This window comes from Acomys russatus, chromosome 21 (genome assembly GCF_903995435.1).
Source record: "Acomys russatus chromosome 21, mAcoRus1.1, whole genome shotgun sequence".
NCBI lineage: Eukaryota > Metazoa > Chordata > Mammalia > Rodentia > Muridae > Acomys > Acomys russatus.
This window is the reverse complement of record NC_067157.1, coordinates 57,698,046-57,715,595: the sequence shown is the minus strand read 5'-3', so window position 1 is coordinate 57,715,595 and position 17,550 is coordinate 57,698,046. Positions and strand designations below refer to the sequence as shown.

Below are 17,550 nucleotides of genomic sequence, written 5' to 3'. Positions count from 1 at the left end.
CAAGAACGACAGACACAGGCTATGCGTCTGTCACACATGCCGGGTCAAACAGCTCACACTGCAGACCATTTAACCTGTACGTCCTGCAGCTGGAAAGATCCTTTCTCACAACATTTTGTCCAAATCTTGCATTTAAGTTACTAACAAATAATTAAGTCTTAAAGAATAGTTGTGTTTTGTTGTCTTCTGAGACAGGGGCTTTGAACTTACTTTGTAGCCTAGGCTGGCTGCAAACTCATGATGTCCCTGCCTTAGTTTTCTGTTATAGCTATGCATAGAGCACTTTACCTAGAATGTGCAAGGCCTTTAGTGGATCCCTGATACTCCTCCAAAGTATTTCTGATCCCCTTATTAAGAACAAAGAACATTTTAAAAAATACTAAGACTTCCACTCAAAGCCTTGTCACCTTCATCTAGTCAAATTTTGTTTTATATTCCTCAGTTCTTCTTGACAGAGTCATGCCACACAGGCTTTCCATAACTGGAGCTCACTGCAAGGCAACTGTGCTCTTCCTGGTGTGCACAGCCAATGCAGCCCAAACCTCACTGTGTGTGGGCTCCAGCTGTCTCCCTGGTCAGAGTCTCCCCTGGTCCAGTGTTTTACCAGTGAGGCATAACTTGGACTGTTGCTTTCAGACATGTGTTTGTGGGAGAGGAAAGGAAAAATATAAAGAACACCAGCTAAAATAAAATACGTAATTTCACGTCTTAAAATGTTTCAATTCAGTTTCATTGTTATGCAACCAGAATTTCCTTTTCTTCATGTTTTGGAGAATTATAATTCTATTGAAAATTTGAAAGTTCAACAATTATAAACATGGTTTTATGTTTTCAAATGTCAGATTCCCACAACAAGCTGTGCACTACAGTGTTGATGGGAACTGATCTGTCACAGCTTGAGGCACTTATCATGCAGGCATCAGTCTCCTACAGGTCGGCACTGCGCCCACTGCTTGAAGGCCATGGTTTCGACCTCATCTGCTGGGATGTGCAGAGAAGATGACACCTTGAAGTGGCTCTATAGGAAGCAGTCAAGGAGCTTTCCTGTGTCCCCCACACTGTGACCAGGGCAATGCTTCCATAGGCTAGAATTCTCCAGGTCAGGTCTGTTCACTCTCCTTCAAACTCCACAGTTTTCTTAAATGACCTCACCTCTGCTTCCCTCCTTGGACTCTGTGTCCCTGAGAACAGTGGATCTGCTAAGAAGACTAAAGCACAAACTGCTTTGCTAACAACTGTTTGTGAGAAGAGGTAGCCTTTCAATGTAATGCAGTTTTTGTTGTTTGTTTGGTTGGTTTTTTGGGTTTTTTTTTGTTTGTTTGTTTGAGACAGTTTTTCTGTATAGTCCTAGCTGACCAAGTTGACCTCTGACTCACGGAGACCTGCCTGTCTCTGCCTTCTTAGTGCTGGGATTAAAGGCATAGGCTACTAACGCTCAGCAATGTAATGATTTTCCCCCCAATATACTTTTTGAAGATCTAGAACATATTATGGTGAAATAGTCACTGAAAGAAAAAAGAAAAAAAAAAAATCACACTGTGTGCCTATGGCCACCTCACCTTTGCTCATTTTCTTGTTTGTTATTTGGTTGAGCTCCTACACTTAGGGTCTGTTTCCTATGCATCTGTTATTCTCTACATCATAAAAAAAAATAGCAAAGCAGAAATTTTGATTTGCTTCAAAAACCCATACTTTAAGAAAAAACACTGTGTTTTAAAAATTAAAACACACCCGCAAAACAGTGTATCAAAGGTCATAGAAGCAAAGGAAAAGCTGGAGATTGATACAAGTCTACATGGCGTGGTGGCCTCAGAATCTGCAGCAGCGCACTGGGCACTTACAGAGTCCTCCCCCTACAGGTAACCTGCCCAGTTCTCATTCCTCTTGACCCACTTGATAAGGAAGGAACTGAGGCAGGGGGTGAGCTGCCCAAGACACAACAGCTGTCTAGCAGTAGGCTAGGGCTGCTCAGAAGCCGCTGACGTGAGAAAAGTGCAGTCAAAAGTTCTTTGTTATGGCACCATGTGGGAAGAGAGCAAGTGCTCACGCAAGGGACACAGCACGCCCACTCAGGCTGTGTCTGGGCACGTAGGATCTTTCATCTCAGTGAAACTCTTCTTGAGTCACAGGAACTCAGTTACTCAGGAGGCTTGGCACGAGTCCACAGGCCTGGTGTTCAGAGAGCCGTGTGAAGCTCCAACTGAGGTATGACAAGTGGCATTTACCTCTCTGGCACAGAGGGTCCAAAAATTCTTGCAACCCATTTGGAATGTTTCTGACGACATCACAGGAATAGCCGTCTTCTGGCAAAAGAAAAGGCAGCTGCAGGTCAGGATCCTCCTCCAACTGCACATCCCTGCCGTCACTGCGTGCAAGCTCATCAGCGGTGTTCTCAGCAACAGCCACGACATTTTCTATGAGATCCTGCAGAACAAGACATGCTTGCTGACGAGCAGCACTGTTAACTCACAATGTCACCTCAGGAGCACAGGGCGTGTGACACTGGCTTCATGTGACACAACACTTAACAACAGAACAAGAGGTTGATTAACTCCCAATGACTTATGGCTTCAAAACTTTGTTTTACCACAAGATTTTCTTCTTTTTTTCCAAAGCAGTTGCTTTACTTGTACGATTAGTTTTTGTTTGTTTCTTTGAGACAGGGTTTCTCTGTGTAGCCCTGGCTATCCTGAAGTCGCCTTGTAGATGGGGCTGGCCTTGAACTCACAAGTAATCTGCCTGCCTCTGCCTCCCTAAGTTCTGGGATTAAAGGCAATTTGTACAACTCTTTAACACATTGTTAGTAAGTTGTAAATACTCATTGTTTTTATAGAATATGCAATACTATAGAGAAAGCCTCACAAAATGAATATGAGAAAATAACAACACCACCAACAAAAAAAAACCCCACATGGTAAAATATCTATGCTTGGAAGTTTATCAATTAGAACTGAATTGGGGTCTATTAATGATTTCTATTACAAAACAATTACTAACATTCTGTCCCTCCCTCCCTACCTCCCTCCCTCCCTCTCCCTCTCTCTCTCTCACGGTGGAGGATGGCAAAAAAGAAAACAAACATGCACAGCTCACACCTTAATTCTGACTCATGAAAATGAAGGTCCTATGACTTCCATTTAGGGAACAGAACAGCCCTCACAATCAGCACTGGGCTCTGCCACCACCTTCCTTTTCCACACAGGGAACAACCGTCTAAGCTTATGTCATGGAGAGTTGTGTTCACTCTTGAAATTAAACAGGTAGAAGTACTGCTTGTGTTCTGCACACGGCTCCTCCCAGTGTTTCATTATATTCACCCATACTCCCTCAATTAGCACAATCTTCTTGCACAGCTGGCTCCGGTGGTAGACTGAGTCTGAATCTGAAGCATCCTCCTAAAAGCTTGTGTGCTGACATCACGGCCTGCTGCCCTATGAGTGCTGACATCACGGCCTGCTGCCCTATGAGTGCTGACATCACGGCCTGCTGCCCTATGAGTGCTGACATCACGGCCTGCTGCCCTATGAGTGCTGACATCACGGCCTGCTGCCCTATGTGTGCTGACATCACGGCCTGCTGCCCTATGAGTGCTGACATCACGGCCTGCTGCCCTGTGTGTGCTGACATCACGGCCTGCTGCCCTATGTGTGCTGACATCACGGCCTGCTGCCCTATGTGTGCTGACATCACGGCCTGCTGCCCTATGTGTGCTGACATCACGGCCTGCTGCCCTATGTGTGCTGACTGACATCAGGACCTGCTGCTGAGGCTTTGAGGAATGAGTAGATCAAAGGGCTCTTGTCTTCTTCAATGGATTAATCACTGGTGAATTCAAATTTTGAATAGGCAGTCACAAGGCAAAGAAATAGGGAAAACTGGGTCTAATTAGAAAAAAGTCCCTGGGAAGTCTATCTTTAAAGATTCTATCTTGCCATGGCCCCTTCTCTTCTTTGAACTGCCCCACCCCCGAGTCCATATATACTTGCCCCATATAGAGAGGGTAAGAACAGGCCAAAGAAATGGTTCCACCCGTGAACATAAGTGGGGCTACTTACAGGACACAGGCAACCTAGAGCAGCTGTGCCAGCAGAAAAGAATGACCCACGCCTGCTCATCTGTGAAGACAAGCAGCCCTGGGCACCCTCCCACATTCCACCGCAGAGCATTAGTCAGCTCAATCCTGTGTCTTGAAGGCCTACTGTGAGTAATCAGTTGCTCTGATTTTAAGATGGCAACACTACATCATGAGCAAAGGACAGAGTGCTACAGTTTCTGTCTCCTGGCTGCAGGAAGGAAGCAGCTCTCCTCCACAGCATCTTCTTTGCAATGGCGTCTGCCTGCCTCATGAAACCAGTTGATTGTGGTCTGAAACTCAGAAACCTCAAGTCCACATCTTTCCTCTTGTAACCTGTTGCTCAGGTATTAACTTACAATGGTGGAATCTGCAGCACAGCGCTCTTTCTCTTTTTGTATATACATGCATGTGTGCATGTGCTGATGAGGTAGACAGCATGAATGGGTCCTTGTTACAGAGAGAGATCCTGTTCCCACAGTTCTGGACTCTCTTCTGGATGAGATTCTGCAACTGCCACAGACACTGCTCAATGAAGCCCAGAAGCTCTATCTAGTACAGGCTCGTGCTGCTGCCAACGGCAGGAGTGCTTATATGCATACGAAAAGCAACCGTGTAGCTTCAGCAGCAGCTCTGGCTCCCTGGTCCTCAGGGACGGTGCTATGAACTTCAGCTCAACTTTCTTTCCTCCAGGCTTTGCAAAGACTTCCCAGGAAGTAACCCTGAGTTAAATTACGCCCCACTTAGAGTGCTCACACAGCATCTGTCTGTACTCTGTGCCAACTAGCTGAGGCTTCAGAGTGAAATGATCTAGTTTTAGTAAATTAACTTGCTGACACATTACTGAGCAAGTTTTCCTTTTCTTCATCCCAATTTTCCTGTGCAGACACACACATACTTTGTGGTAGCATGGAAATATTCACTTACCGTAGGAATAAAAGGCTCATCGGGTGCACAGTGGTAATTTTGTAATAAGGCTTGAAGTTGCAGAGAATTTAACTTAAAGCATGTGCTGTTTATGTTTGGAATGTCATCCGGTGCATACTTATCCATCGTAAGCAAAGTAGTAGCCTATTTAAAAGAACAAATATTATGAAGTAGCATTAGAAATGTTTTTCTTTGAGAAATATCCTTTGAAAAACTGAGAGTGAAGCTTAAAGAACTCACACTCAGCATCGTATGTGAAGCCCTGGGTTCAAAACCCCAGAACCACAAAACAAAATGAACAACAAAAAAAAATCCTTTGTAACAGTTGTAAAGCTGATAACTTGCTAATCTGTTTTTAAAATGCAGGATGCTTCTAAAGAGCATTAACATTTAGCTACAAGCATACTTTTGTAGCCTCTTGGGCTCACTTTACTTTTTGTGTTTTAATATAATTTGATTCAATCATCAATGTTTATATTTATAGTGTGCTTTCGAAAGCTTGAGTTTATATAGCAATCCAGATGACGAATTACAGGAATTGGATACTTTTGCTGATATGAATTTTGATCAAAGTTGACAGCTAACCAGCTTCTTAGAATTCTAAATATCTTTAGAGGAGATGAAGGCTAAAACATAAGTTAATGAATACATTTTTTAAAGTTTTTAATTGTTGTAAGTTTTGAGGCTGCATGTAACTCATTTCCTTAATTGTAAATACCAGTTCCTATACTTTGGTATCTGAAGCTTTCCCTGAGAGCTGGTAAGTAGTAGGCTATGACTTACCATCTAAACAGCTAATTAACTGCCCATTTTAAATCATTTATGCTTCAGCATATGGCTTTCTAAAATATGTCTTGCTGATTTCACCAAACAGAACACTTCAGTGATGTTTGTATCCCACTGTTTACACATCTTCTTATAAGGTAAACAATGTCCTTGAGAGTCTGATGCTGGATGCCTGAGTACTACAGAGCAGGGACCTTGTGCATACGCAGTTGGTTAGATGGAGGATAGCTTTATCGGTGCCCTTGTGCTAAGACATTTAGTTTCAGCTGCTTTGTCACGGCAGCCCAGATGCTACCACAGCACTGCTTGACTATATGCAAATGAGAAAAACATTGGCTTTATCAACTCAAGTTCTTTCCCATCATAAAGATCTAGAAACCACCACAACAATTAGCAGGGAAGAGGGCGAAGCAGGCGGAACAGGGCACAGCCCCCACACGCACCTGCACAATCCTGCTCAGGTGGCAGTCAGCTGCCAGCTCCAGCCCCTGCTTCTCTGCCCAGGCTTCAATATGGCCCAGCTGCTGGCGGATAATGGCTCCCCAGTAGTGGGAGCAGAGGCCTGAGTCGGGGTCGGTCACCAGTCTGTTGAACAGCCACATGTTGATGAAGTGAAAGAGCTGAGAGAAGAGCTGGATGGTCAGGGCAGCATTGACCCTGCAGCGCCGCAGCAAGGACATGGCTCCTGTGAGCGTGTGCAGCACGTCGTCTGTGCAGGACACAGGGTAAAGCATCAGGGACACGTGTCACTGCAGCACCTTCTGTGTTATGCCACGTGGACAAAGGCAGTCACGGCAATTAACAAATGCTGTCAAACCAGTTATAGGTGCTGAATTCAAACAGAAAGCGGGCATGTGGTCTTAAACCATACCATTACTAAGTAACCACAACTCACACATAAATTTACCTACAAAGTCTTGTAAAGAAGTATAACTAACATAGCAAAGCAGAAGTGAAAATTATTCATAAATCTAACAAACAATTCCTTAGAAGTCATTTAAAAGACTGCCAAATCCAACAAGACCTTTGTTTAAGAAGCAGCCCTGGCTCCACTGTTAAGAGCACTTGCTGCTCTTCCAGAGGACTCAAGTTTGTTTCCCAGCTGCTTGTACTCCAATTCTAGGGTCTCTGATGCCCTCTTCTGGCCTCTTGGGGCACTGGCACCCACAGCATACACTCACACAGACTCCTAGCAATGTATTCAACATAAAGATAAACAGAAGGGCTGGAAAGGGGGCTCAGAGGTTAAGAGCACTCACTGCACCTGCACAAACCCAGGTTCAGTTCCCAGCGTGGCGCAAGAGGCATCTACAGCTAGCTCCAGGGATTCTCATCACCTCTTCTGGCCTCTGTGGGTACTAGACACACTATCCATGTAGTGAAAACTCATAAACATAAAAAAAAAAAAAATTAAAATATAAGCTCTTAGTAGAGAGGCACAGCAGAGGCTTGTTTAGGCCTACAGCCTAGACAGAGGTCAGTGGCACCAAAAAAACAGACAAAACTAGGAACTAAAGGGACGGCTCAGTGGTTAAGAGCACTGGCTGCTCTTCCAGAGGACCCGAGTTCAATCCCCAGCACCCACATGGTGGTTTCAAAACTGTCTGTAATTCTGGCCCCAAAGGATTTTACACCCTCTCCTGGCCTCTGTGGCTAACATATGGTATACAGACATATATACATGGAAAACACATAGGCACACACTTAAAATAAAAATAAAGTTTTTTTAAAAATTTAAAATAAGAAAGAAAGAAAGAAAGAAAGAAAGAAGAAAAAAAGAAAAAAGAAATAAGAAAGAAAGAAAGAAAGAAAGAAAGAAAGAAAGAAAGAAAGACAGACCAAGTTAAATGTTAGGGAGGCACACAAGACCCTGACCTATTTTTGGTCTTTGCAGATTGTTCTCCTCAGGATCATCCAGAAAGGCTGGCATGTAGTTATTAAGTTCTGACTGAAGACAGTGAACCAAGTACCTGAAAATACATAAACAGTTTTAATAAACTTAGCAAGTCGTACAACACCGATCACTACTGGAGACATTCTGTATTCTTTAAGAATATACTTTCCACTGAAAATAACAAGAATTGTACTCTGGAACCCTCGACACAGTGCCAGAGTGCAGTGCTCTCAGTCAACACATCCTCCTGTGCTTCTTGTTAAGCATCTTCAATTAAGGTCAGTAAAAATCTTTACTGTTAATTTTGAAAGCAGAACATGAAGCAGATTAATTAATTCTTTCCAGAATGTGCTTCTTACTTAAATGCCATCTGAACCAAGTGTGCTAAAACGTCCTGGGCATCTAGTGTGATCCGACTAAGGTCACGGTCCTGCTTGATGAAGTTGAGGAGTTCAGATGCATTTGCCATCCAGAAAGCAAGCGCCCCTGCAATGTTCTTTTGTTTCTGTGGACAGAAAACATTTCCATAACAATAAAAGACATTAGAAAAATTAGAAATAAACAGGAATGTTCCTGAAAAGCTGCAGATAGACCAGTACCTCCCCATCTTCACCAGGTATTTACCACAGATACCAGATACTTGCAAAGAAATTTAGGTCCATGCAGAGCAACGGGAAGCAAATAACCACTGCATGCCTCAGGATTCGTGTCATGGACATGTTGGCCTAATCAGATGTAATTTGCAGAATCAGTAGAGAATGGAGAGACTGTGTATCATAAAACCAAACTGTAGACTGTGCATTATCTGGTAATCTGTGTGTCATACACATACATATCCATGGTTACCCACAGCCACCCTGATACTTGTAGTCACTGGCTTGGACACCATGCAACTCAGTATCAAGTACTGATCTATCAAGTCCTCTCCCGACCACATTTGCAGGCCAGGCAACCTCAGATGAGATCCAAAGAATAGGAACCAAGGATAAATAATAGAGAAGAAACAGAACTTCTGCCATTTCATATCCACACTGAAGTGCATTAAGCAGAAATTATGAAATGCTGAATAAAGTTGCACAGTCAAAAAGGATTTTAGTACTGCATGTTTCAGTTGCTGAATGAGGGTTATGAGCTGCTCAGTCCAGCGTTTGCAGGATCGTGTTGTAATGGAAGCAGCATGAGAAACTCAGCTAAGCCAGCACAGCTGGGTCAGGCCCAGCAGCACGTCCTACCTGATCAACCTGGTCTACTTCCTGGAGAAAAACAGACGAGGGGAAACCAAGCAGAACAAGAGAAAGAAACTTGTAAACAATCATGATAGTTAAAGAAATCAAAACACTGACATGAAGGTACGACATGAGGTACAACACTTAGTTATTCCCAAATTATTTGACATAAAGGGTTAATTTCATGTTCTTACCATTGGCACAACAACTGAATTTTATAGTTTATAAAGATGATGTCATAAATAAAACACAAATGAATATACTGGTCTCTTTAAAAGACAGGCAGAGGAAGGACTTCCGAACACTTTAAAACAATACTGTGAGCTGACCACATAAAGGGAAAGGAGTCCATTCCCCTGAATTATGAGAACAAGAGTGAAAAGACCAATAGAAATGATCAAAATAAAAGCGGACAATTTTAAAAGTGCATAAAGAATCGTATCACAGCTATACTGAAGGGAATAATGTTAACAGTAGAATCTAAATCGCTATTTACTGTGGTAATGCTTTTCTGCCACCCATGAACGCTCCAAGTTTATTATAGTGGACCTACTCTCAAGTTTAAAAGCCTTTTCTAGGCAATAGTCAAAGTCCTCATGGGCAGACAGCAGTGAGGACAGGTTCTCAAAGACAGTGTGGTGAAAAAGCATCACAGTCTAGAACAGGTGTCCACGTCCACATGGCCAGAGGCGGACGATGACTCTGAATGACAATGACAAGCACACTTAGGGTTGCTCACACACTAAGTGACGGCACCACAACAGTAAGTGCAGGGTGGAACGGCCTTCCCTTTGCACCTACTCTTAGCTTGAACAAGCCCATTAAACTCCTACTGCACCAACCACTCAAATGTGAAAGAAATACTTGTGGAAAACCTTTGGCTTTTAAAAACAGTAACAACTCTGAAATTATTAAAAGACTGTCTTGGTTTCCCTAAAATTATACTGCCAGTATCTTTTTTTTTTTTTTTTAAATGACCAAACTATTTAACAAATTATTTAACAGTGCATTTTTGGTTTCTTAGCTGAGTAAAGGTACTGGTAAGTTCAGAAAACTTCTTAAAATCTGTAAATTTACTTATAATCTTTACAATTAAATCCTCAAAATTACCTGTAAATATAAAAAAAAATATAGAGAAAGTAGCTGTGCCAATTATATCAACTGTAGACTCTGAGTAGGCGCGCGTGCGCGCACGTGTGCGCACACACACACACCCAACACCTCAGCAGGCTCAGTAAAAGCAAGTGCCTCGCACAACCACTAAAAGTCTGCAACATGGCACCAGAGCCTGATCTTCTTTGCACTGGAGAGACATTCTCAAAGCAGAGCCACACACTCCACAGCGCAGGCGATTACACACTGCGTGAGTTTCATTTCAATAAATTAAGAAAAAAATTAAAAATTACCATCAAAAAGAAAAAAATTTAAAATTACCATCATCTCAGCACTTTCTCACACTTAGTGTACTTTTAAGAGTATTCCTTGTGATTATTGTGTTATAACATATGTAGTTTATCATCATTTACTCTACAATTTACAGAGAAAAAAAGTTTTTTAAAAGTTTTTTTTCTTCTTTTTCAACTTTAAAACCTATGCATGTTATCTAGAGGCACACTGGTAAGAGGCCAGCGCGGCCCCTCAGGCTGAGGGCGCACTCACCTGGATGACACCTTCCATCATGCTCACCATCTTGTTGACGACAGCGATGGCCTTGTGCGTGCGCTCTGCGGGGCTGAGGTCGGGCCTGTGCTGGCCGGACAATACATACCGGCAAGCCATGTAGAGCACATATGTAGGTGACAACTTAAAATGAACTGTAGAGCTATTGGTATAGTTTATAATGGCAGATAAAAAAGAATCTTCAGCTGTAGAAAGATTTTAGAAAAGAAGAAAAATGAGCAAGTATGAAAGTCATCTGAAACAAAACAAAACAAAACAAGAACTCACGACTGGCAGAATCTAGAGTTACTTACAACTCTCCCTGAATTCAATACTTGCAGGCAGTATTAGCTCAGGCCCAGGAGCATCCTGAGTTCTGTAAGAAAAAGCTGACATCACTTCAACTGCCTTAAAATACGGTCAGTAGCTAACAATGTCACTACTTATGCCTGTGTACATTTCTAAAACTAATTCATGTCCACACGGAGTTTTGAAGTGTAGCATAGCAAACAGGACAGTCTCTAAGCCTCTTCTGCTACCTAGTCCAACATTCAGATGAGTGGACGCAAGGTTGACTCTCTGAGGTACAGACTTCTGTCGTTAGGGCAGACGCGCGACACACAAGTCTGGATTATTAATGAGCACAGCATGCTGAAGACAAGGACCTCCAGCACCCAGCTCAGGTAACAGTGAGACAACCCTGCTGGGAGATAAGAGAGGCTAAGCCACAGTGAGCTGGAGACTAAGGCTTTACAAATGGAAAAAAGCATTTCCTAAGAGGTGGACATCACTGCATCGCTCTCTACAGACAGAGATTTAAACAAGTGCTGGGAACGGAAATGGGGTCTTTTGCAAGAAAGACAAGTGGTCCTAACCATCGAGCACGTCTCTAGCCCCTTGAGTGCTGCCTGAGATCATGCAGCATGCCCCCTTTCAAGGCTCACAATGAAGCATGCCTTTAAAAACATCACTCTATGTGCTCATTTACCCTTAAGGTTAAGTAAATTCCAGGCACTTTTTAGCACTTTGTCTAATACCATACAAATAAGGACTATCAAAAATTTAAACAATTAGAAACATTTTAAGAGCTAGCTGCATTCTGTGCTACTGTTTACATATTTCTAGGTATTTTGGAACAAATACACTACAAGGCTAAGGATGCTTCTATTTCTGTGATGGAGCTCTCCAAACAGATGCCTCAGCACCCAGTGCTGAGGGGACAAGGCTGAACACTGTTTTGCTGTATTTCTCCTCAGCTGCAAACCTGTGCACATGCCTGTGTGTATCTAACAGGCTGGATACACTTCATGCTGTAACTATGACCAAAAAGCACTTAGAAGTTACCACTATGCACTTACTAAAGTGGTCAAAATAAATTATTACAGGGGTTGGAGAGATGGCTCAGAGGTTAAGAGCACTGGCTGTTCTTCCAAAGGTTCTGAGTTCAATTCCCAGCAACCACATGGTGGCTCACAACCATCTATAATGAGATCTTCTGACCTGCAGGTGTACACGCAGGCAGAACACTGTATTCATAACAAATAAATAAATCTTAAAAAAATATTTGTTTAAAAAATAAATAAATTATTACAAATCCAGCCAGGTGTGGTAGCACACGCCTTTAATCCCAACACTCAGGGAGGCAGAGGCAGGCAGATCACTGTGAGTTCGAGGCCAGCCTGGTATACATAGTGAGTTCCAGGGCAGTCAAGGCTACACAGAGAAACCCTGTCTTAAAAAAAAAAATTATAAATCCATTGTAGCTCCCTTTGTCTTATGGCTAATGTCAAACTCAAATACTCTTTCCTCTTGATATATCATTAGGACCATAATTATTCTACCTTAGTTTGGTACTAAATAAACAGACAAATAACCTTGGTTAATATTTCATCTTTATCAGTTTAGCTCAACTTTAGCCGAGATGATCAGGGGTAATTTCTAAAGTTAGAGTGTTAGCGCACGCACAAGCCTAGGAGCACGTGTTCTCCCCTCTGAACACTTCACTGTGAATCCCAGTGACTTACAACACATTAGGAACAGTAAGCTAGGTCCCAACTTAAGCTGAGATGGAACAGCAACACAGGTCAGGGTTCCGGAGCAGAACTCCTTGCTAATGGCACTACAGCGAGCATCGTGGTCTTTAACATTATTTCATTCCACTGAGCACAGGCCGAGGGTAATAAACTGCTGAACCATTGGCCCACTCATTAATAAGTTAATACAAGTAACCAAATAATTTTGTTTGGAAATATAAGAGGATACTTTGGACTAGATTTCTAATAATTTAAGGACCAGCTAACTGAAAAAAATTTTCTCCAATAACAAATAGTTCCCTTATCTCGTTCTCACCTTTGCCAACCATGAATAGATGAATAAAAAGAATACTAAGGGACTGAAAAATTGCTAAATAGTCAAGAGAGATTCTTGCACAACCCTGAGGACCAGAGTCTGGATCCCAGCACTCACATAACATACATATGTAAACACATACAAACACACATATCTAAAGAAAAAAGAACACAATGTAAGTTAAAGTAAAAAAAAAAAAAAAAAAAAAAAACCTATTATCATTTTAAAAGCAAAATTACTTCTATTAAATTATATTAGTCCAAGTTTATTCTAGTCTATAATTTAACAATTTGAGTTTAACTTAAAATTTAGGAATACTTTAAATTCATGATTATTTCAATATGGATCTTATACTAAGTGGGGTTTATTGTTGTTGTTTGGTTGGTTGGTTGGTTTTCTTTTTTGAGACAGAGTCTCACCATAAAGCTTTGGCTGGCCTCAAACTCTTCAACTCAGAGATCTGCCTTCACTTGCAATTCAAGGTGTGCACTCTGGTGCCTGGCTGGCTGGCAGCTTCACTCCCCCTCTCCCTCAGACAGGGTTTCTCTTCGTAGCCCTGATTCTCCTGGAACTCATTCTGTTGACCAGGCTGTCTTTAAACTCAAAGACCTGCCTGCCTCTGCCTCACGAGGGCTGGGATTAAAGGTGTGCACCACCACCACCACCACCACCCCAGCCACCTTCAAATTTTTAAATGAATAAACTTGGATAAACTGTGTAAATTATTCATTTCATCGTTTTAACACATTTAGCAAAGATTTCTATTAACCAAAAAAAGGAAAAAACTGTTGGTGACGATTAAAAAAATAATCACTACCATCACTCGAAAGGATGTTTATATTTGCCTAGAATTTTCATTTTAAGCATTATTTCCTAAACCACTCAGATTCTATACTACACCAATTATATTAAACACTGCTAATTTCAACACAGACACTGTGAAAACTGTAGTAGGAATTAGAAGAAAGGCTTATGTTTCCATCCTGCCTTAATATCAACAAACAACACACTTAGTGTAAAGAAAACTTTTAGTATTTGCAAAACGCATTAGGCCTACCTTGCAAAAAGAAACTGCCAAAATTTTTCTTATAGAAAATAATTTTTATTAGCCAATAATTTTAAAATAGCCACAGCTATTTGAATATAACAAGAACAATTACGTGGTGTGCATGTGATCTCTCCTCCTTCGGCTTAGATCCGTGGCCATACTTCACCACCACCGTGCAGACACACCTATGCTCACTACAATACCAACTCATGCTGGATGGAGACGCACATGCCTTTAGCCCTAGGCCCTGGGGAGGAGAGGAGGAGGATGTCTGTGAGTTCAAGGCCAGCCTGGCTCGCATGCTGCGGTCCACCGCCTGGGTTATACAGCAAGGCCCAACTCAAACACATAAAGCACAAGGAAAGCCAGCCCCAGCTCACCACTTCACCATGGCAGACACCATGACCTATCACTCATCACTCTACACCACCTAAGACACACACAGACACAGAAAGAGAACCACATCTTATAACATCTAACAATCACACAACAAAAATCAAAAACTACATAAACAGTCAAAAACCCACAAGAAAAATAACCTGATATTTGCTGATAACTACATATCTCATCATTGGATTGAAGTTATTAATACTCTTGCTATACACAATGCCCTCTGATGAGGGCAGTAAAATAATAATGAGTTCTTAAGGCCAAGCAACTGTAACCCTAGGCGAGTCACCTGCCAACCACCTGGTCTCTGACAAAAACAGAAGGAATGCCTTCTTCCACACCCTCAAACAGGCCAATATTCTCAACTCTCTGCCAGCTACACGGTTCATTCGGCATTTTCACCTCCCTGTCTGTGGCCTCTAGGGCTCTCAGTACTATGGTGTTGCTTAACACTGAGCATGTGAGGAACAGCCTGCTACAGCACTTCAAACAATTTCAGACATCACATGATAAGGAATCCTGATTTATTAAGGAAACGTATTAAAAAGCATAAAAGGAAACAGAAAGCAGAAAAGCTACATGTCATAAGAAACGAAGCAACAATATAGGGAAACTAATTCATCCTCTACTCAACAGGGAGACATACCATATCAGTCTCTCCAAAATCTTATTTTTAATTTACATATTTTTAATTTCTTCTAGAAACGAATGCCATAGCTCATTCCCTCTACAAAGGGATAGCATACCAAAAGGTCATCAGAACTCCTTTTCTCCGCATGCTGCACAATGTGGCCTTAGAAGAACAAGTGTCACTCATCATGCCTGTATCAACATGGCGACACGGACAAGCAAGGAACACAATTACGAAACACTCACTTGTTTCTTCTTCAACTCAGTAACATAAAAATAAGTCATAAAAGCCCAGTGAAATTCCGGCTAACTCTTTGAACTCAGGAGTCATTGTCCCAAAACCCTCCCCAGGAGTGCTCACATCTCTCACAGTCAGTCAAGGTGAGTTACCTGCTTTCTCTTCGGCGGTAATCCTGCTCCTGGTCGAGTCGGATCATTGGCTTCACCATCCCTCGCTCAGCTGTGCTGGAGGCAGAGGGCACCCTGTCACTGTCCAGTCGAGTAGCACTCTGTACCAAGGGAAGCCACAGTGTGTTAGGATGCCACACACACCAGCCAACTAAACTTTACACTTAGCACTGCAGCAGAAATCTCATGTGGGGCTGCCAAGCAGGCCACAAACCAGGCAACAGCCAAAAACACCCAGGACACTGAGGCAGCGTGGACAACACAACCATTTTGATTCCCAAAGAGCAAGGACTAAACATTAGCGACAAAATTACTCTGAAAGATTATTTCCCAAAGTTATACTCACAAAATAAAAGTGGCCAACAAGATGGCACTCTAGGAGGCTTCAAAACTTTTTTAAAAATAAGCTTATAAACGGTGAGCAATGGCAATGAAATAAATTAAGACATTTATGTGCTCATATACTAAAGAATTGTTTTTAAGTGACATAAAAAAAACTGCTCACGAAGTAACAGTATAATGTAGTACACAAAGGTGTGTGACATGTGACATGTGAGTGAAGACACAGGCGCACATACCTTCCTATGATCTAAGCGCTCTGGAAAGGGTCCAGCAATTTTAATAATGCTAATATTACTGTACACTATGTATGGTATGAGTGTTCACTTTCCCTGTTTACCAAGCTATCTTGGTACACATTGCTGTGAGAAAAGCTCTGCTTGCCTCTCAAGTACTCTTTCATCTGTATGAGCCAAAATTCTGTTGTAGCGCAGCACTATTCAAAGGACTAGAGGCACAGGAGTAATTCACGAAGCAGCAGCACTCCTGTGTTGAGAGCTTACAGGCCACAGCATCAATTAGCAAGCACAGGCACCAGGTAGTAAAAACAGCTACACAAAAGCATTACATGGAGTAGTGTGACTGGATGCTGCTCAACATGACCTCATTAGGAGGTCGGGCTAGGACAAGAAGGGATCAAGCATGTGGAAACAAAGAGTAAGACCAAGTACAAGGTAAAAAGAGCCTCAGATGAGAGAAGTGGGGCATACAAGAACAGAGTGTGAAGGGGAGGGGACAGACACACTTACAGCCCTGCTGGAGGGAGGGAGGCCATGATATTAGGAGCTGGGTGAAGGCTTTGCCGCAGAGCTCCAGCAGAATCAAACACGTGCCTCGAGTGTTCAAGAGCGATGGCAACCAGCACGGGCTGACCACACACCTGGGAGGAGCTGCTGCTCACAAAAAAGCGAAGAGCAAGTCAGAGGCATGTGAACACTTCACAGCCAGAGAAACAGAACATGGCAGCCCCCACGCAGGAGCTGTGCAAAGGAAAGGAATCAAAGGCAGCTTCAGCTGGGCAAAGCCATGATACGTGGTATAACTTACTGAAGATGATGAGAAAGAATTAAGTTTAAGGAAAAAGAAAAGCCAGGCTTAATTCACCCATCAGACACCCAACAGAAATTTCAGTCAAGCCTCTGAGGATTTCTGTTTGGAGAAACTAGGGTCAAAGGCACATGTTAAGAGACTGTGGACAACAAAAATAATGTAATCTGAGGCAACATGGCAAGGTCACCAAGGAAACAGCATAAATACAGAAGGCAGGGCCGAGAGCTGACAGCTGAGCTCTCCAGTTATCAGAAGGTAAGTAAGTGTATCTGAGAAAGGCACCAACAGTCCACTCGGAAACAGCTGCCAAGCCAGGACTTGGGGATAGACACAGCTGCCCTGGAAGGAGCAGCGTGAGTGTCAGACAAGGTTATAACGACACTTCGTAGTGAGAGTACAGAAGACACAGTAGGGCCACACACCTTAGAACACGCGGACAGCGGCTTCAGGCCACTGTCTTCAAGAGACGACGATGAGAACTGGAGGAGCAGAATGGGTCAGTCACAGGAGCAGCACAGTGCGCTAGACCGGGAGACCCCAGTGTGACGGCACAGACTTTAACCCCAGTACAAGAGGCAGCAGGATTCTGTAAGTTTAAGGCCAGGCTTGTCTACAAAGTAAGCCCAGGACAGCCAAGGATACACAGAGAAACCCTTTCCCGAAAAACAAAACAAAACAAAAAGTCCTGTGTCATATTTTGATACTGATGAGAATGTTCCAAACTTGATCACGATCTCAGAAAACAAACAACACAAAAAAACAATAACGGAAA

At 42.6% G+C, this 17,550-nt stretch overlaps 1 protein-coding gene across 5 annotated transcripts in view; it reads right to left on the bottom strand.

The window, feature by feature from the left end:
• Positions 1–17,550, bottom strand: part of Afdn (afadin, adherens junction formation factor) — a 120,137-nt gene that overhangs the window by 38,727 nt on the left and 63,860 nt on the right. For 3 of the 5 annotated variants that reach the window (XM_051164171.1, XM_051164168.1, XM_051164172.1), the window contains 9 exons: positions 15,372–15,490; positions 10,879–10,940; positions 10,565–10,770; positions 8,912–8,932; positions 8,039–8,184; positions 7,661–7,755; positions 6,229–6,494; positions 5,000–5,143; positions 2,226–2,424 (listed from right to left, as the gene is read on the bottom strand). In XM_051164171.1, coding sequence (XP_051020128.1) covers positions 2,226–2,424; positions 5,000–5,143; positions 6,229–6,494; positions 7,661–7,755; positions 8,039–8,184; positions 8,912–8,932; positions 10,565–10,770; positions 10,879–10,940; positions 15,372–15,490 — 1,258 coding nt within the window. The remainder of the gene's footprint in view (positions 1–2,225; positions 2,425–4,999; positions 5,144–6,228; positions 6,495–7,660; positions 7,756–8,038; positions 8,185–8,911; positions 8,933–10,564; positions 10,771–10,878; positions 10,941–15,371; positions 15,491–17,550) is intronic. The other 2 variants (XM_051164169.1, XM_051164170.1) reach the window with 1 other exon arrangement.